Source organism: Phytophthora cinnamomi, assembly GCF_018691715.1.
Source record: "Phytophthora cinnamomi strain GKB4 chromosome Unknown Contig53, whole genome shotgun sequence".
Taxonomy (NCBI): domain Eukaryota; phylum Oomycota; class Peronosporomycetes; order Peronosporales; family Peronosporaceae; genus Phytophthora; species Phytophthora cinnamomi.
The window spans coordinates 2370517-2385637 of NW_027150986.1; the positions used below are offsets into that span (position 1 = coordinate 2370517).

Below are 15121 nucleotides of genomic sequence, written 5' to 3' on the forward strand. Positions count from 1 at the left end.
GCATCAAAATAAAAGAATAGAGAACTACCTTCACCGCTATTGTCATATTTTGACGTCACCGCAGAAATGGAGTCCGGTGTCATCTCTGGGAGTGTAGCAGCCGCTATGGAGGGCACCAACAGCGTCTCCAGCGAGCCGAAGCTGTCATCTCCTTCCCCGTGCGCCTTGGTGCCGTTTTCCTTCCGGAACCCTTTCCACGACGCGCTGCGCGACGCCACCCGTTGGTTCCCCATCGCTGGCAAACGGATTCGCATTGACCAAGCGTGGCAGAGCGACGGACGCGGCGGCACGGCGTTGGGCTTCGGGGCCTCAGTGTACGATGCAGCCATTGCGCTGTCGCTGTATTTAGCAGCTCATCGGGATCTGGTGAGGGGGAACCGCGTCATCGAATTGGGCTGCGGACCGGGACTTGTGGGCGTCATAGCTGCTCACTTGGAACCCAAGAGCGTTGTCGTCACCGACGGAGACTCAGCGTCGGTGGCTCTTACTCAACGCAATATTGAGGTGAACGATCTCTCCATGGATGTTTGCATTGCCGAGGAATACTTGTGGGGGGACTTGGAGCATCGGTTGGTTCCGAAGACGGGCGGTCCTGATCACTACGACGTGATTCTTGGTGCCGACATCGTAGCGTGCCCGTACGCTTCGGCATTTGAAGCGCTGATGACGTCGCTTAAAGCGCTTGCCGGACCCGACACACTTGTGCTGCTTGCTTACAAGAAGCGCCAGAACTCGGAAGAGGAGTTTTTCGACACGCTCGAAAAGGTGTTTGATATTGCTGCGATCGATAAATCGGAACTGCATCCAGACTTTCAGGAAGGAGGAGATATTGTGATCTTCCAAGCGAGACTAAAGAAGCAGTAGAGCTAAAGGACGAGTAATGAAGTCTATTCATCAAGGGTTGTGTCATCTGTTCAGGTGCCTGTCTGTCTATTTTGCTAGGCTGTCGATGAGGATACGGCTGAAGTCGTCCGGGTTTTCCATGAACATTTGGTGGCCTCCGTTCGGCACACGATGGAGATCAGCGGCCTGGTTCTTCTTCTGAAAACGCTCTACAATTCCCTGTCCATGGCGGTAGTCCATCCAGTCGTACTCGCCATAAATGAACGTGAGCGGCATCTTCACCCTCTCAGGGAGCAATTGATCCACTAGAGGACGAATCGCGTGTGCACCTGGAGCTAGGTGCGTAGTCATGGCGCGTTCCCCACTTGGTTTGAGTGCCCAGTTATGATAAATGTACTCTGCCAACTCGGTTAGGTCGACACGGCCGTCGCGCATTGCGCTTCCCTCCGACATGAACGAGGCTCGCCGGTGCACCACGTTCTGTACCAGCTTTGGGCCGTACGGGCCTACAAAGCGAGCGAGGGACATTGGAGTTACACCGTTCTCCCACGCCGAGAAAACCATGCGCCTCAACCATGAGCGGTTGACAGCTTTTCCTTCCTCTGTACTCGGATCGGGGGGCGGGGGTGCGTGAGGCACACCTGCAGGAGATGCCAATACCAGGTGCTGCCGTGATCCGACAGATTGAAGTGTATCTCGTTAGTTGTACAGAAGAATGAGAAGAGAAGCGGTTTACTTACGTTGACATGCTCGGGGTTCTTCAGAGCGTATGATGACGCGAAGATGGCCTAAGTTGTGACAACCGCAAGCGAATGAAAACAATTAGAGAAGTGCTGTACCGAACACGTTCGAAGAACTTCTTACCCCCATCGAGTGGCCACACAGATCGAACTGCTCCAGTTTCATTTCCTTTTGCCAGTTCTCAAACGAGCCCACAATGAAGTCGTCGGCACTTTCGTACTGCACAACCCCAATCAAGACAAACACGAAAAGTTAGTCACCCGATATCCCCCGCGGTATTTCTTTTAAACCAATAACGCTTACGTCTTTGAAATTGAAGTCAGGGCGATCCGAACGGCCAACACCGATCCACTCCACCGCATACTGTTATTAAGAAAAGGAAATATCAGCAAGTGTACACATGGCACCACCCGTGTCCCCCAACACTTACCACATTGAAGTGCTTGGACAGCTTTTCCAAGTTCTACCAGCACAAACACACAGATAATCCCGGTCAGCTAGATCCACCCACAAACACCATGCACTTTACAAGAGTGTTAGCATTTACCATCGCCCACACTGCGTTGCCTCCGGCGAAGCCGTGGATCAGCACGAGGTTCTTGGCATCGGCGCGCCTCTTCTCGTCCGAGCAGGGGACCACCACGGTGCCGAGCTGCGCGACCTTCTTCATCTCGAACGGTGTCGGGATGGCTCGAGTGAGGATCTTGCGCTCGGCTTCCTCGAGCTTGGCGTAGCTGGCAGGCACCCAGTTCCACAGTCGCCCCTCGGTCGCCACACCTACAGCGAGCAGCACCGCTTCAGCACCGAACCTTAGCGCAAAAAATGCAACGAAGACGACGAGCAAAGCAGCATCATACCTGTGGTGGTGGCGATGGGGCGCAGCATCCGGAGCATGGTCTGCACTTGTCTATTTGTTGTCGTTGTGCACTCCGAGGACGATTGATAAGTGTGCCATCAGAGCTGGTGCTACGTACTTGTCGCCACCAACATTCTTGAGACAAGCAATCGTATGCGAAATGACAGTTTGAAAGTATTGAGAAGGACAGGTTTGATTACGCGCCCACTGGTTGCAGATAGATGGCTACATCAACCTCAGGATCGGGCAAGCGCCGAGAGCAGCAGCTCGTTGAACGCGGGCGCGTTGTCCATGAAGAGCTGGTGCCCCGCGCCCGGCACGAGGAGCACCTCCACACTCTGGTTGCCCTCGAACGCCTTCGCTACGTTCTCGCCGTGGCTCGAGCTCATCCAGTCCGGCCCGCCACCGTAGAGGAAAGTGATCGGGGTCTCGATGTTTTCGGGCGTGAGCATCTCGCAGAGCGGCCTTTTGGCGAATGCACCGGGCAGCAGATGTGAGTGCATTGCGATCTCACCCGATTTCTCCAGTGCCCAGTTGTTGTACCAGTAGGCTGCCAACGCGTCCTGGGGGATCAATCCGCGGCGAACGCAGCTCGTCTCGGGCATCACGCTCACGCGCACAGATGTGATGAAGCGCAAGAAGCGTGGGCCCAGCGGACCGGCATACCTCGCAACGCTCTGTTTGCAATAATAAGCAGTAACCAGTAGATTAGATTATGGTGGCGAAGCAAAAACAAGGTAGCAAGGCGTACCATTGGGGTCAGTCGCAGATTCCAAATAGAGCGAAAGACGCGAAGACCGAGCGGCTGGTCTTTAGGTGTTGGTGGGTGGCCGACCCCAGCAGGAGAAATTAGCGCTAGATGCATGACGTGACTTGGATACTTTACTGCATAAGAGGTGGCGAACATGGCCTAAAGAAACAACTTGTTAGTCCAGGCAAGACGAGTTTGTGCGGATGTAGGTGCAGAACTTACACCCATAGAGTGGCCTCCGAGATAAAACTTGTCGATCTGTGCATTTGAGAATTCCAGTTAGCGATACTGAAGTCAAATGAGTGAGCCAACCTCGAACGCTACTCACGCTGAGCTCCTTTCTCCAGCTTTCCAGTGCCTCAACCATAATTTCATTTACGTACTCCCACTGAAGAAGTACAGGAAGCTGTTAGTGCACTAGATATAAGACCTCGCCAAATTTCCACTGCAAATACCAACCTCGTAGGACGTGAACTTCGGGCGATCCGATTTCCCAGTACCTAGCCATTCAATTGCGTACTGCACGCCACGAGCACAGGGAATTAGACACACATCCCCAGTTTACAAACTTGGCAGCCATACCACATCGTAGTGCTTTGACAGATCCTCGAAGTTCTGAAATCAGGGCAACATAACATCATAGTCAGGAAACGGCAAATTACTTTCGTAACAATCGATGCGACTCACGCATGCCCAAAGTGCATTTCCCGCTGCATATCCGTGAATAAGCACCAGAGGCAACTTCGGCTCGTAATTATTTGGCGCTGTGCAAGGCACATGTACCGTTCCGAGACCGGCGACTTTCAAGGTCTCGAAAGGCCCGTTTAAGTTACGCCCGATAATTTCGTGTTCGAGGCGCTCCAGTTCAGAGTATCGCGCAGGGATCCACAATCTAGCGTGAGCTACTACAACCGTTGCCGGAAGCGCCAAGTACGCTAGCCAAAACACATCTGGCCAAGGAAAATAATGCGTTAGCGAAATATTATAGTAGTGCCTATACACTGGAACGTTGCAGCGGCAGTAACTTACACATTGAGTAGCTGGACAATATCTGCCGGTGCGAGAGCACACTTACACTTGGTCTCCACAGGGAAGCAGCAACTGCAGCGAATGTCGCCAGTAGTGCGATGCCAGCAACGTTGATGCGGAGCTCCTCTGGTTTCTGGCTGAGGTGAAACACCAGCAGCTGATCAAGCTTCCACTGGGTTAGCAGCAGCGCCACCAACCACCCCATCAGCGCCAATTTCAGCCACGGGTCGTCTGCTTCCCCCTCAGCATCGACGAAGAATACTTGGAAGGTGAACCAAAGCTCCACCACGGCCAGCAATTGCAACCCGGTCTTGGCAATTGTGCGCGACGGAAGTGTCAAAAGAGCCCCCAGGCAACCGTACGCGATCCACACGGGTGTCAGCAGTACCAGCGCCGCCAGCACTGCCACAACTTTCCACGGGGCCAGTCGCGGGCGCTTCACGGGTTCCTGTGCTGCCATGTCAGCTGCCGGTGTGTGATCGAGGACTCGATTCGAGGTGTGCCACGGAAGGCGAGACTTGGCTACTGCCTACCGCAAAAACGATGATGATGCAGTCACGGATGAATGAATGTATGCTGAAATGTTGCAAATTTTTGGAGATGGCTATATTTCGGTGATCGAGCGACTTCAAGTACTCGGATCTATTTAGAAGCGAAAGTTTTGTTCAGAGCGCAACATGGACTGCACAACAGGGTTCCGAGCGCTGCGTAGCCACGTGAAAGCAACGAAAGCGGGGCGATTGTATTACACCTCTTTTCTTTCTTCTTCTTGTGGTTTCGATGAGGTACGCAGAAGGTGAAGTCGTTTGAGTGCGTCGTTTGAAGCATTGACGAGTGGTAGGACGAACGATCGGAGATGGCGACGGTGTCGTATCACTTTGTGGAGCATCTGTCTCAATTGTTGGCTCAGTATGTCACGCGATGCCTAGCTAAACGCGAGACCCGTGGATCGAGTGGTGCTGTCTACTCGATCACTTGTAACCTTAGGCCGCACGGTGAGCACGGCAGCCTATGCGTAACTTCTAGTTTCCAAGACTTGCCACGGCGTCAATGGGCTCATCGGGGCTCAGAAACATTGGTGAAGTCGTAAATTATTGCCAGGATTTTTAATAAACATTGTGATACTCAATCGTTGATGGCATGGCGACAGGTTCGGCGCTGCGATACAATCAGAAGCATTTGTGGGAACAGGAGCAACACCTGAATGATCTCCGAGTACGACGATTCATGTCTGTATGCCTAGTGTGATAAGTGGTTATTACTCGATGTTATGGACTGCATTTGCTGGAGTAGACTGCTGTCATAAAGGAGCACCAAACCCAGCAGGTGCATTCAGATTTGCATTTCCAATTTCTTCACGCAGCAAGGGTTGGTTCACCGAGAAAAGTGTTTGGCGCCAATATAGGCACGAGAGCGAAGTATCCGGTCCATGGAACACGCTCTAAACGAAGAAATGGAGCGTGTAGCTGAGGAGGAGCGCAACTTGGATGTTCGAATACTGGAAATAACACGGTTGGAAGCGCGTCTGCATTATGCATTACTGGAGCAACAGCAGAAAGGCTTTCAGGAGGCGCAACAAGCTGAAGCGGTTTCTCAAACGAATGAACAAACTGAACGTGAAGCCGTACTCGATCTCCGAGAAAAAGTAGGAGCAGCTATTGACGGGACCTGTTGTCATGGTTTATGCTTGATCTGGACTCATTGAAAGTCTATTGTTCGCATTGCTGCAGAAGCTAGCCTTATCAAGGGCGCGACTGCATGAAAATATGTACGTACATGTATATCGTTATATTGTACAAGTAGGCCGGAGGACACAGTTCACCTCATTTCCCTCATTTTAGCTCCAAACCAAAGAACGTGTGCTGAACGAGAAGGGAGAGGAACTTGCAAATTTTCAGAACGATTTGGATCGCAAAAGTCGCCAGTATGAAGGCCGTCATTGTCGTTCATCTAGAGTGATATTTTGTACTACGACGCACTTCAAAGTCTTTGAGGACGAGATTCGCGCATCCTATACGCAGCAAATGACCTGTCTAGCATGAGGTATTATGGAATACAAGTATATGCAGTAACTTGGCAAGTTTCTACATGTAGTTGGTTGACTCATCGCTTTGCATATCGGTTTTCCTAGCTGGAGGTTCAACAAATTCATTTGAAGGAACGAGAAGCTGACGTCGCATTTCGAGATCGTGCATCAGCAGCACAAAAACTTGCTTTAGATGATATTCAGCGACGACTTCATCGCCAACAGGAAAGTTCTCTGATGCTACAAGAAGACTTGTAAACTATATGGCTCGAATCCTGGATCTTCAAGACAGAACCAAAACAGCGGTAAATAACCTGGAGCAGCTTGACGATGCAACGTTCGATTATGATGTACGTTGTTCATCTCAACTTCCACGTGCATTAACGCTTACAACGATTCACAATACTCATGATGCGTAGGAGCGCAAGAACGAGCTACCAGGAGAGGGCAACCAGCAAGTGCAGGTATTGTCCTTTATTTTGATAAGTTTTGTGCCACCAGTAACTCAGTCGGACGATGTATAGCAGGTTCGAAGGTACCGACTACGGCGTAAAGGCACATTTGGCAGGCTCTTCAAGTAGTAAAGCTTGCCGAAAACAATTCGATAGACTTTGCGATCCATTTTGAGCAATATCGCTCGCCTGAGCGTTTGCTATAATGAAGGCACTACTTGATGCGCACTGGAAGACGGGAACACCCGCGTCACCGCTGGGTCTTGAATATAGATTAAGGTCTTCTCAAACCGCGCGAAACACTCTGCGAACCGAATGCAATCTTCGCACATGGCGCGATCCACGACAACCGTAATGCGTTGCCAATACTCCCTCCTCCGCTCCGACGACATGTCTCGAGCGGCTAACTTCTCCCGGATGTCCATCATTTTCTGCTTCTCTGCGTGGCACCAGTAGAAGAAGAAACTCCGGCTGTTGAGCACGGGCGGCCTGGCCTCGCCGCGCTTGTTGCGTTCAACGATGTAGGTGTGGCCGATGTCCTCCACAGTGTGCGCGACCGCCAAGCTCAGTCTCTTTTGAGGCAAGAAGCCTGGTTCCGTGCCGAACGCGCCGAACCCGCTGAGCGTTTGTCCCTGCACCAAGCTCTGGAGTATTGATACATCTAGTGCGGAGCTCTCGTCGGAGTTTTTGTCGTCTCCGCGATGTTCTCGGAGCCGGGCGAAGCTGATGGACGCCTTGGGCGACGTCGTGAACTGTGCGGTGTCCGGCTGCTGGCCCAGGAAGTCCAAGTACTGCGTCACCTTGGCGACCTGCTCGGCGTGCGGCAGCTCGAAGAACGTCGCGGCCTCCGCTTCCGACAGGTAGTCCTTGAAGCTGAAGTAGCGCGGCGGCGGCGAGGGCTGCGCCTTCGGCGGCGCCATCAGCAGCAAAAAGGCAACTACCAAAGCGCATATCGTGACCCACGACGCGTCATGACCAGCCGTTCCAGCCCCGCCGCAACTGCAACGCCATATTGCTCATCAAAGTGCGTGGCGTCTCACTTGAAGACCGTGGCTGGCGTCTACATGTGCTGCACACGCAATTCGTCTACTGTACCTTGTCGTGCGCCCATCCACCACCGGCAACTTCAACCTCGCCTGGCAAAATTCAAAACATCCGATAACCTTTAATATATGGTACACAACACTTCCTAAACTGTGATGTAGCAACCTTATATATATCATGTATTTGAATAACCTATATCATTAGATCATAAAGTAAAGGAGTCGGTGCTACCGTTTCGCCTCCCAATCTTCACCGCCTGAATCTTGGACTTCAACCAGCTGAAAGGCCGTGAATGCCATTCCCCAATCTGCGGCGCGGAAGACACCAACTTCCAGGATGCCGGGCAGGTGCGTGGGCATCGTCCGCGAGGTGTACAACAAGTGGGAGCGGCGCGCGCCGCTCACGCCCGCGCACGTGCGCGAGCTCGTGCAGCGCGGCGTGCAGGTGCTGGTGCAGCCGTCCACGGCGCGCGTCTTCTCGGACGAGCAGTACGCGCGCGCGGGCGCGACGCTGTCCGAGGACCTGGCGCCCGCCGACGTCATCGTGGGGGTCAAGCAGGTGCCCGAGCCGGCGCTGCTGGCCGACAAGACGTACCTCTTCTTCAGCCACACCATCAAGGCGCAGCCCGAGAACATGGCGCTGCTGGACGCCGTGCTGCAGCGGCGCGTCACGCTCATCGACTACGAGTGCATCACCGAGGAGAGCGGCAAGCGCCTCATCGCCTTCGGGGGCAACGCCGGCCGCGCCGGCATGATCGCGGGCTTCCGCGGCCTCGGGGAGCGCCTCATCAACCTGGGCGTGTCCTCGCCCTTCGTGAACGTCGCGTCCGCCTACATGTACGCGGACCTGGAGCACGCCAAGGACGCGGTGGAGGCCGCGGGCCGGAGGATCCGCTCGGACGGACTGCCCAGCGAGCTGGCGCCCATGACGTTCGCCTTCACGGGCAACGGCAACGTGTCCAAGGGCGCGCAGGAGATCTTCAAGCTCATGCCGCACGAGATGGTGCACCCGTCGGAGCTGTCCAAGCTGCCGAAGAACAACCACATTCTGTACGGCACGGTGATCGACGACCCGGCCTATTTCGTGAAGCCTCAGCCGGGATTCAGCGGCACGTCCTCGCGCGCGCACTACTACCAGAACCCGCACCAGTACGAAGCTGCTTTCCACGAGAAGGTGCTGCCGTACACGTCCATGCTGGTGAACTGCATGTACTGGGACGACCGCTTCCCGCGGCTGATCACGCGAGAGCAGATCCGAGAGCTTCGAGGCTCCGGGAACCACAAGCTGCTGGGGATCGCGGACATTTCGTGCGATATCGGCGGCAGTGTCGAGTTCTTGGAACGCGCAACGGAGATCGAACGGCCGTTTGCTTTGTACGATGTCGCGGAGGATAAGATGCGCGAGGACGGCGACAGTCGAGGCCTTGAAGGCGACGATGGCATTATGGTGATGAGTGTCGATATCTTGCCGAGCGAGCTGGCGCGTGAATCCAGCCAGCAATTCGGCGACCGCTTGGTGGGATACGTCACGGCGTTATCGAGTGTCACTTCGGCAAACGTGCCGCTTCATGAGCAAAAGGAGTTGCCGGCCGAGTTGCGTGGCGCTTGCATCGCCAGCAAAGGTGTTTTGGCGCCGAAATACGAGTATATCCATCGGATGCGTGCCGAGCGTGAGCGCAGCAAACAGTTCAAGTTCCTGGATGCTCAACAGGAGGTTGCAGGTAGCACCTGTCTCCTACTGGAAGGACACCTCTTCGATACAGGCCTCATCAACCAGGTACTGAATCTTATTGAGGACCACGACGGAGGCTTCCACCTTGTGGACTGCGAAGTCCGACCGAACATTGCAGCTGGGGATAGTGGTTTTAGCACTGTGTCGAACGCAATCGTCCAGGTCAGTATGAACGACCGCGCTGCTCTAGACGACATCATTGTGAAGATCCGTTCTCTTGCAGAGCTGACGTCTGGTGCCAAGGCTACCGTTACGGAGCTTCCCGACTTATGTGGTACGAATTACTCGAAAACGCGCGGTGGTGTTGTGCGCAAGGATGCTGCTGCCAACACGGCAACGGACGTGTCCGTCTCCGGCCCGAAGAAGCGCAAAATCGTGTGCTTTGGCGCGGGATTGGTGGCGTCACCGCTCGTGGAGTATCTGTCGCGCGAGCAAGGAAATGAAGTGCACGTGGTCTCTGGTATCGAGGGTGAAGTGAAGGGGATGATGCGCAAAATTACTCGTCGTAACATTAAGCCTCATGTGGTGAATGTAGCCGAGGATGCTGCCGGTGTCGACAAACTCTGTGCAGAGGCCGACTGTGTTGTCTCACTACTACCAGCTACAATGCATACGACCATTGCTCAACGGTGCATCCACCATGCAACACCTCTCGTGACTGCAAGCTATGTGTCGCCGGAGATGAAAGAGCTCGACGCCAAAGCCAAGAAAGCTGGCATTCCTATCCTCTGCGAAATTGGTCTTGACCCTGGCATGGATCACATGAGTGCCATGAAGATCATCGATGAAGTGAAGGCTCATTCTGGAAAGGTTCTGTCATTTTCGTCAGTGTGTGGTGGGCTGCCCGCTCCCGAAGCCGCAGACAACGCCATTGGTTACAAGTTCAGCTGGAGTCCGCGCGGTGTTCTTACTGCTGCACTGAATGCGGCACAGTACCGCAAAGACGGCAAGGTCATCAACGTCGCAGGTGAAGATTTACTCAACAGCAGCGAACGTGTGAACTTTTTGCCAGCGTTCAACATCGAGCAGATCCCAAACCGTAACTCACTGCCGTACGGCGAGATCTACGGTATTCCTGAGGCACACTCCTTGTACCGCGGTACACTGCGCTATGGTGGTTGCTGCCAAATCCTGTACCAGCTGCGCAAGCTTGGTCTCTTCGACATGGACTCGGTCAAGCCCATTGCAGCTACGTGGCCAGACCTTATCTCTCAGTTAGGGGGACACCAAGGCCTTCGCGAGGATGCCAACGGGTTCCTTCAGTGGCTCGGCGCCTATGATCACACTACACCGGTAGTGAGAGCCCCATCCATTCTCGACGCTTTCTGTGCATTGTTGCAGGACAAGCTGTCTTATCAACCGGGAGAACGAGACATGGCCATCATGCACCATGAGTTCGGCATCGAGTACGAAGACGGCCAGAAGGAAAAACGCACGTCGACGTTCGTGGGATACGGGTCTGAGAACGGTGACACCATCATGGCCAAAACCGTTGGTTTGAGTGCTGCGATCGGTGTGCAGTTGATTTTGCAAGACGCAGTTCAAGGCCGAGGAGTGCTTACACCGACGACACCTGACATTTACGGGCCAGCCCTCGCACGTCTTGAGGTGGAAGGTATTCGTTTCATCGAGAAGACAATCCCGCAGCATTAAAAGGCAGGGTAGTCTGGGCAAACAGCTAACGCTCTTTTGAAAATACATTTGTGTGGTGACTATCCAGTCCAATTCGTTGCTGCCCCCCCCCCTCTCCTTCCAAGCTAGTGGTGGCCCACTAGCTTTACAAGACAGTGGACGGTCGTCCATCAAACGATCCCCGGCCTTCGCCTCGCGCTGTTGGCGCGATGTACTTCTGAGAAACCCCGTCAGACGATAGGTAAAGCCTCGAAAGAGCCTTGGGGCGCGAGCTGGCGTAGCTCGTTTTGATCTGCCGACCACCAGCTTTGACTGATGGATAAATCTTCAACTCGAGCATTCCACGCACATGCTCATCCGTATCCGACACCATCGGCGGCATGATCCCATTCGGACTGGACAATGCTCCCAGTCCGAGATCTTGGTTTCGAGGAACTGGGGCTGCATCCATACCGACAGAAGGCACAGGGCGGCTCAACTCGGGACAGTGGATCATAACCGATGCCTTACCGAGATATCGTTGTGGCATTCGATCAGGACCATTACGCTGCCGTAGAATCAGTCCCTGCGGTTTCCACCGGTCTGTTTGAATTTCCGATTCAGTAGTCTCAGGAATCGCTGAAATTTCTACACTACGGTTCGTCTGGCGGCGGAACTCAGCCAGTGCTTCGATCTCATCGAGCTACAGTTCGATACAGAAACGATAAACCGCTTAGACTGTAGTAAATTCGAGTACGTCTACGGGACTCTACTAACCTTTTTCTGCAGAATCTCTCGCTCCGCCTTGATGTCACCAATAGCCTCCTCTAACTTCTCTATCCTTTGGTTACACTGACAGACAGTAATGCCGTGCCTTTTAGTCGAAACTAAGTAAGGCAACGGTTCATGCAAGAAAACGCGCACCTTATCGTTTGTGTTGATCTCTTTTTGCCACGCCTTGGTTTTCTCGAACAAAAGTAATGTAAGTCGGTTTTGGTCTTCTTGTAACTTTTCGTGTTCTCCCTTTAGGATCGTAATTTCTTCCCCTTGTATCCTGAACCTCATCGTGTAGTCATTGAGATCATCGGTCGTTTGTTTCTAAGCAGTACATACACAAGATACTGTTGTCAGCACCAGACCGATGCCATGATTCGCACCACTTGCTGTCGTACCAGCGTTCTTTCGAGTTTCCCTAGAGTGTTCTTCCCCATCTCGACTGTCAGACGTAGCTTTGCGATTTCTGCCTCGAGCGTTCGGATATGGAGTTGATCGGAGTCAATCTTGTTTTCGGCCTGATCGAGGTCCTCACGCATCCGTTCAAAGCTTGATCGCATTTTTTGCATCTCGACGCCGATGAGTTCGGCACGATTATGGCACATAATCGAAAACTTTTTCATCGCCTTATCCATTAGCACCTTTCGGCGCACTTCGCGCTTTTTGCGCTGCAGCTCCATCATCTGCATACCACCTTCAGCACCACTAGCCTCGTTGGGGTCATCGGGTGGAACCACATCTAACTCGAGCTCCAGAATTAGTGCCTTATTGTCACTTACTTCATGCACGGACTCCGACACTTGGCGCAGGAAACTCATAAGAATTGCGCTTCTTTCGACCTCATACTGCTGGTCTCGCTTTCCCTCGTCAATCTGCCGCATCATTGCTTCCATCATCTCAGCAGCACCTGCACTATCCTGGTTTAATCGCATCTTCAATGCATTCACGCTGTCATTTCATCCAAAGAGGCAATGAAATCAGTTCAGTCTGCCGCAAGCAAAAAGTATGCTAATCTGCGCTGTTGTTCGCAGTTTACCTGCCGGTTAGAGCCTCAATGGACAGCTTGGACTCTTCAAGACGATCCGTAATCACATGATTCTTTCGTTCGAGTTCCTGTTGAGGCAGTTCCATCACAAGGAAGGCGTGTTAAACCGTCACTGCAACGTCCAGTAGTGGATTTGCATTCTGTTACGCACCGTGATCACTTTCTGCTGTTTCGCTATCTTGTCTTTGCCTTCTTTCACCTCCGTTAGCATACGCGCCACTTCCTTGTGATAAGCCTCAAAGTTCTTTTCATTGATTTCCAAGGCTTCTTGTGACTCATCTTCTTCCTTCAACGAAGTATCCGATTGTTCAGACCCACCCTGCGAACCACGTAAAGATTTCTTACTCGGTCGAGCACCCTCTTTTTCGTTCACGCTATGCGTCGTATCCTCTGTAGTAACCATCTCTGAAGATCCCGTGGAACGAACTTCTTCATCTTCAGGAATCGGTAAGCGGGTAATGACAGTTTTGCTTGGCATCCTGCTGAGAATCCGCTTCAAGCCAGGTGTCTTGCTGGTAGCTCCACTTGTGCTGTGTGCCAGCATCCCAGCTAAATCGTTCTCACGCATTAAGGCCCATTCAAGTTGATACTGGAGATCATCCAACTTTTTGCGCATATTGTTGCGCAGTGCCATCGCCTGATTTGCCGCCTGTGGTCGTTGTGAGCGTTCCTTTTTAGAGCCGCTGTTCTCGTGCTTCTCCGAGATTTCACCCTCGTCAATCGTGGAAGATATGTCCATATCCATTGAGTGACTGTGCATGTTCTCCAAGTCTCGCACCAGTTTCTTGTTCAAGCGCCGAAATTCTAGGTTCTGTTCTTGCATCTCCTCCCTTGCACGCTCCTCTTCGATTAGTTGATCTTCCAGATGCCGCTTGGTCTGCTCAAAACGTTGTAGCGTCGATACGAGTTCTTCCTTCAGAGATGTCAGTGATTGTTGCTGTTCTGTACAAAGCGCATTTTTTTCCTTGAGCTGCTCATCACGTGCCGCGAGATCCACAGCTAGTTGCTTAGCTTTTTTGGTCTCTTCTTGAAGCCGGTAGTCTAAGAAGACATAAGCACATATCGTTAGACAAGAGAGAGCATTGCCATGCTCTCCACTCGCAACGTACAGTTGGTGCCGAAGTCAGACTCAATTTGTGCCTTCTCAACCTTGACCACATGGAGAGCCTTTGTTACCTCAGCTAGCTCTTCTTTTAGGTGGTTGTTTGAAGCGGAGAAAATATCGCGGTCGTGGTTCGAGCGAATAAGTTGCTGCTTCACGTCCTTGTACTCGCTTGCAAGGCGATCAATCTCGTCTTGTGTAGCTTGTGTGAGCTGAAGTTTGGATCGCATTCCTGCAATAATGACCTTTTGCTCGCGCTCCATCTTCCGCGCGGCTTGCAGCTGCTCGAGCGTGTACGCATTTTCTTTCATCAGGGCCTTTACTCGTTGCTGTAGCGCGTCATTAACTTCCTCCATCTGCTTGGCTTCGGAGCGCATTCGATGCACCACGGTTCGCATTTGCTGCTCTCCTTTCGACGCACGAGCCATTTCTTGACGAGCAGCCTTGAGTTCTTTGCTCTGTATCAGACATACAAGCACTATCCTTAAGCAACAATTTAAAGGTTCGCAGTTTCAACCAGGGGCGTACCTCGCCATGAACGAGCTCTAAGTGGCCACCACAGGTCTCGCATGGATGTACTTGCAGCATGGTTTCGCTAGGCGCAAACAAGGGCAGAGCCTCACGCAAATCCACTGATGGAACGCTAGAAAGCCCGCCGTCAACGGATGCAGATACGCCGATCTGACGAGATGGTGTTCGTTGTAGCTTTGGCATCTCTCCTCGCAATGATGCCGCCGAACCCATGTGGTTTAACTTCCCTCCGTACTGACGCAGCTCCTCCTTGATGATAATCACATCGCGGTAGTACGCTCGTCGGATAACCTCAAGTACTTGGTTTCGACGAGAGAGCTTTCCACGCAACATTTCCAACTGCAACTGCAGCGGTAGATCCTTTGAAAGAACTCCATCATTGATATCCCCTTGGAGTCCAATGAGCGGGTCAAAGGACTTCGAAGGACTATGTTCTTCTAGCCCTGCCGACATGGGCCTTTCCCCTTCGTCCATTTTGCTGTCATCTTCTCCGACGCGCGGTAACTGAAGCAAGTGTGATGAAGACTCCTCCCTCGCGAACGGAACTCCGTCAATCATCCCATGGTGATGCGCCATCGCTTAGCG

The 15121-nt window shown here is 52.8% G+C and overlaps 7 protein-coding genes across 9 annotated transcripts; 3 read left to right on the plus strand and 4 right to left on the minus strand.

Moving 5' to 3' along the window:
* Positions 1 to 66: 66 nt before the first annotated feature.
* Positions 67 to 864, plus strand: IUM83_00659 (putative methyltransferase; the record flags this gene model as incomplete). 2 transcript variants are annotated; one of them, XM_067924445.1, is made up of 1 exon in its annotated part: positions 67 to 864. In XM_067924445.1, one exon carries the CDS (start codon positions 67 to 69, stop codon positions 862 to 864), a length of 798 nt encoding a protein of 265 aa, XP_067788529.1. The 2 variants fall into 2 exon arrangements, with proteins under 2 accessions (XP_067788529.1, XP_067788528.1); XM_067924446.1 differs by having other exon boundaries at positions 106 to 864.
* A 66-nt stretch (positions 865 to 930) lies between these two features.
* Positions 931 to 2478, minus strand: IUM83_00660 (putative cleavage induced serine protease family S33; the record flags this gene model as incomplete). 2 transcript variants are annotated; one of them, XM_067924448.1, is made up of 7 exons in its annotated part: positions 931 to 1509; positions 1584 to 1631; positions 1708 to 1803; positions 1888 to 1947; positions 2015 to 2047; positions 2132 to 2361; positions 2442 to 2478. In XM_067924448.1, 7 exons carry the CDS (start codon positions 2476 to 2478, stop codon positions 931 to 933), a joined length of 1083 nt encoding a protein of 360 aa, XP_067788522.1. The 2 variants fall into 2 exon arrangements, with proteins under 2 accessions (XP_067788522.1, XP_067788521.1); XM_067924447.1 differs by having other exon boundaries at positions 2132 to 2379.
* A 198-nt stretch (positions 2479 to 2676) lies between these two features.
* IUM83_00661 (serine protease family S33) lies at positions 2677 to 4680 on the minus strand (the record flags this gene model as incomplete). Its single annotated transcript, XM_067924449.1, has 8 exons — positions 2677 to 3117; positions 3192 to 3350; positions 3414 to 3449; positions 3520 to 3579; positions 3651 to 3710; positions 3774 to 3806; positions 3879 to 4141; positions 4221 to 4680. 8 exons carry the CDS (start codon positions 4678 to 4680, stop codon positions 2677 to 2679), a joined length of 1512 nt encoding a protein of 503 aa, XP_067789166.1.
* Positions 4681 to 5360: 680 nt separating this feature from the next.
* IUM83_00662 (uncharacterized protein) lies at positions 5361 to 5957 on the plus strand (the record flags this gene model as incomplete). Its single annotated transcript, XM_067924450.1, has 5 exons — positions 5361 to 5435; positions 5514 to 5546; positions 5626 to 5732; positions 5788 to 5865; positions 5951 to 5957. 5 exons carry the CDS (start codon positions 5361 to 5363, stop codon positions 5955 to 5957), a joined length of 300 nt encoding a protein of 99 aa, XP_067789164.1.
* Positions 5958 to 6898: 941 nt separating this feature from the next.
* IUM83_00663 (uncharacterized protein) lies at positions 6899 to 7618 on the minus strand (the record flags this gene model as incomplete). The annotated part of the gene is made up of 1 exon (XM_067924451.1): positions 6899 to 7618. The coding sequence occupies one exon, from the start codon at positions 7616 to 7618 to the stop codon at positions 6899 to 6901; it is 720 nt and encodes a 239-aa protein (XP_067789165.1).
* Positions 7619 to 8078: 460 nt separating this feature from the next.
* Positions 8079 to 11126, plus strand: IUM83_00664 (Alpha-aminoadipic semialdehyde synthase; the record flags this gene model as incomplete). The annotated part of the gene is made up of 1 exon (XM_067924452.1): positions 8079 to 11126. One exon carries the CDS (start codon positions 8079 to 8081, stop codon positions 11124 to 11126), a length of 3048 nt encoding a protein of 1015 aa, XP_067789168.1.
* A 124-nt stretch (positions 11127 to 11250) lies between these two features.
* IUM83_00665 (Glycosylphosphatidylinositol anchor attachment 1 protein) lies at positions 11251 to 14869 on the minus strand (the record flags this gene model as incomplete). Its single annotated transcript, XM_067924453.1, has 9 exons — positions 11251 to 11787; positions 11862 to 11936; positions 12009 to 12182; positions 12257 to 12541; positions 12638 to 12806; positions 12895 to 12971; positions 13055 to 13944; positions 14013 to 14463; positions 14534 to 14869. 9 exons carry the CDS (start codon positions 14867 to 14869, stop codon positions 11251 to 11253), a joined length of 2994 nt encoding a protein of 997 aa, XP_067789169.1.
* Positions 14870 to 15121: the final 252 nt, after the last annotated feature.